Below are 3,492 nucleotides of genomic sequence, written 5' to 3'. Positions count from 1 at the left end.
TGGCAAATTAGTCCTAAACTTGAACCTGTCTTGCCCCGACTAATTTTAATATTAAAATCCACCCCATCTCACCCCAAACCCGATTTCAAAAATAAAAAACTCGACCCTAACCGATTGGGTTGAGTTGAAATCTGTCAGGTTCGTATTTTTTTGCCATCTCTAAGTATTAACAACCATATTATTATTGTTGCGTAAAGTATTTGACAACCACATTTTATGGTTGTTAAAATAAATTCTTAACAATGATATACAAACGTAGCATAAAGTAATACACATCCAATTAAAATATTGTTACAAAATAATATTTGACAGCTAGCCAATAGTTTTATTGTTATGTAAGAGATATAGCATCTAATTTACATTGTTGCAAATTCTAATTTGCAACCAATATATTATTGTTAGGTAAAATTTTTATAAATAAAATATTATCATCGTAAACATTTTAGATAAACAAATGAAGTCATTGCTAAAAAAACATTATATTTGAAAATTACATTATTGTCTAATTTGCAAAATCGTCGTGTATAGTCAAGAAAACGAAAGTATATACATCATTTAACAATGACATTTAGCATTAGAATTCATATTAGCATAGACAGAAGTTAATTGTGTTAGGTTAGCAGGATCTTTCTCAGCATTTTAGGATCATTTATTTAAGGCAACACGAAATATCATAAACAAACTTAATCTTGGATGTATTTGTGGAAAACCAAGATAATGACAAAACAAGAGTGCAGGATTCCGTCACTTGAGAATTATAATACTCCATGTGAACAACTTTTGCATTATACATCGTTCATCGGGTCTTTGTTTACAAAATAATTTTTTTTATCTTGAAACCAGGATCATTCCATCGATGTGTCCTTTTCAATCTCTCATTAATTTCCTCTAAATTTTCCTCGAATTTTTTTATTGAAGCTTTAAAAATGTACATAATTTTACGATATGACATGTTAATGATAATGTTTTCTTTTTATCAAAATTATTAAGATCTAGAATCTATGACAAAATATAGAAGTAGGGTGCATAGTCAACATGGTAGATATGAGGTTTTCATTTTTCACCTTACGTTAATTGTTTAGACTCTTTTTATATTTGGAGTTTTCGCAGAATATGATCGGCTTTTTACTTGTACAACGATTGGAGGCCTGAATTATTATTATTATTATTATTATTATGATTTATGAAGGGGCTGGAATCGAAGTTTTAAAGAATATTCAACTAACATTACGAAAGTATTAAATTCAGCTGTTTTGTTCTTTATGATTTGCTTTATACCCACACCCAACTTTATGGCTAAAACCATCTTCCTCCCCTTTCCTATGCTTGCGCTGTTGGTGATTTTTGGTGCTATTTTGTCTGTAAATTCACTCAATATCACCGCTGATGAATTAAATCTTCTAGCACTGAAATCTTATATAAGTCATGATCCTCATCACTTAGTAACCAATTGGTCTACTTCTACTTCAGTTTGCAATTGGATTGGTGTCACTTGTGGATCCAGACACCACAGAGTCATTGCTCTGAATTTGTCAAATATGGATCTCACAGGCATCATCCCTTCTGAATTGGGGAATTTATCTTTCCTTGCTTGGCTCGACATTCATAACAATAATTTTCATGGCTCTTTACCCATTGAGCTAACTAATTTACATCGTCTGAAATATTTAAACTTTAATAACAACAGTTTCAATGGAGAAGTCCCGTCATGGTTTGGTTACTTTCCTAAACTTCAAAGTCTATCTTTATCCGATAACTACTTCAATGGTGTTGTCCCATCTATTCTAGGTAATCTGTCAAAATTAGAACACTTGTTATTGTATAACAACGATTTTAAAAGATAAATTCTTAGAACGATTGAAAATCTTTCAAACTTGATATCGATATATTTGAATGGTAACTCTTTTTAGGTTTCATACCTTTCTCGATTTTATTTTTTAAAAATTTGAACCGATTCAGCCCTCAGCCGATTATTTGATGTCAAATAAGTACCATTGTTAGTCATGTCAGCAATTTTAGTTCAATTTGTGCTATTTATTGCATGTGGGAATTTTATCATAGTGATGCCCCTTGTCTAAATTGTCAGTTAATGAATATTGATTTTATTAACTGCAGGTTCTGTTCCTTCCTCAATCTTTAACATTTTTCCGTTGCAGTAGCAAAATATTTCACTGCAATACAAAAAATCTTTTGGTTATCTCTATTTGAATATGGTTGATTACTTTATCTTGACTTTTTTGGACGTCAACTTTTTGGGAAAAAGTCCAAAAACTTCATTCGATATTTGGAGAGCATTTAATTATAAGTTTGAGGAAAAATTTCAAAATTTCAGAGAGTTCTAGCTACGATTATAGGTCTTACCGCAAAGATACTCATTCGCACTATTATACTGAACAAAACAAAACATAATTCTATCACCAAATTAATTTGACAAATTTAATTATATGTTTCAGGCGATTTTTCATCAACTAGAAGAAACGTGACTTCACTCAAGGTCATTGATCTTTCTATGAACTACTTAACAGGTACAAAATTGATTTTCTTTTCCTTGTTACAATTATGCAATCCTTTTCTTTTCTCGTGGCACTCTGTTATATATTGTCAATTACTTTTATAATCTCATCCCCGATGCCTTTACCACTAACGGTGGCTCCTTCAATTTGTTCTAAAGCATTAAGATCCCTATCCCTGCCTCAATCCATCCGGATGTACATCAGACTACAACAAATCTTGACTACTGTTGGTACCAGAAGTATTTTCCAAGGCCACCGCATTAATTGCTTCTCGAGGCACATGTTTCCTTCTTCTACCCATTTTTTCCTGCCAGTCTCCTCTAATGAAGATGCACACTTCATAGAGACCTTTTGATTAGCATCAACACTAAAATAGATTCCATGAACCCAATTTTTTAAACTTCCCTAGATTTTTACAAGTATGGTTCTTCATTGAACGAAACGTAATATAGTGACCCTTTTTTTTTGTGATCTCTTGTGGTGTTTTTTTTACTTAGGGATTTATAAATTTTAGGTTTCTTTTCATTATAATTAAATTGTTTGGTGCTATCTAAGTGCTATTAAATTGAATGAAATTTACATTTAAAAAAAAAGGAGGAAAAGAAAGCATATGCCTATAGTGCTCAACAAAGAAACCATGGGTATGTTAGAAAAATATTAATAAATTTTAACATATTTAATTATATGTTTCAGGTGAAATTTCTTCCGTTATTGGAAACTTGACTTCTCTCCTTTATATCGATCTTTCTTATAACAATTTATCAGGTATAATATCATAGTTTATATATTATTAATGCAAGCTCTTTTAAGATGCTTAAAAAATCATTTTAGTTGCTTTATAACTTTGTTATATTATTAATTAGTTTTATAATCTTTTAGGTTATTAATATAATATTGTTGGCTTAGAAAAACAAGAGAAAATTCATTACACATTTTCATACAAATATATAAGAGATTCCCTTAAAACCAACAACTATAA

At 30.4% G+C, this 3,492-nt stretch overlaps 1 protein-coding gene across 1 annotated transcript; it reads left to right on the top strand.

The window, feature by feature from the left end:
- The first annotated feature begins 1,292 nt into the window (after positions 1–1,292).
- Positions 1,293–2,159, top strand: LOC128034573 (receptor kinase-like protein Xa21). The gene is made up of 2 exons (XM_052623120.1): positions 1,293–1,788; positions 2,116–2,159. Exons 1-2 carry the CDS (start codon positions 1,293–1,295, stop codon positions 2,157–2,159), a joined length of 540 nt encoding a protein of 179 aa, XP_052479080.1.
- The last annotated feature ends 1,333 nt before the right edge of the window (positions 2,160–3,492 follow it).

Source organism: Gossypium raimondii, chromosome 11 (genome assembly GCF_025698545.1).
Source record: "Gossypium raimondii isolate GPD5lz chromosome 11, ASM2569854v1, whole genome shotgun sequence".
Classification (NCBI taxonomy): domain Eukaryota; kingdom Viridiplantae; phylum Streptophyta; class Magnoliopsida; order Malvales; family Malvaceae; genus Gossypium; species Gossypium raimondii.
The sequence above is the reverse complement of the archived record's forward strand: the minus strand, read 5'-3'. Positions and strand labels throughout refer to the sequence as shown.

Excerpts from the sequence above, each read along its gene's own strand:
- LOC128034573 (XM_052623120.1), top strand. The coding sequence starts at position 1,293 with ATGGCTAAAACCATCTTCCTCCCCTTTCCTATGCTTGCGCTGTTGGTG. Across the intron at positions 1,789-2,115 it reads TGTTGTCCCATCTATTCTAG|GTTCTGTTCCTTCCTCAATC; the intron begins GTAATCTGTCAA and ends TATTAACTGCAG.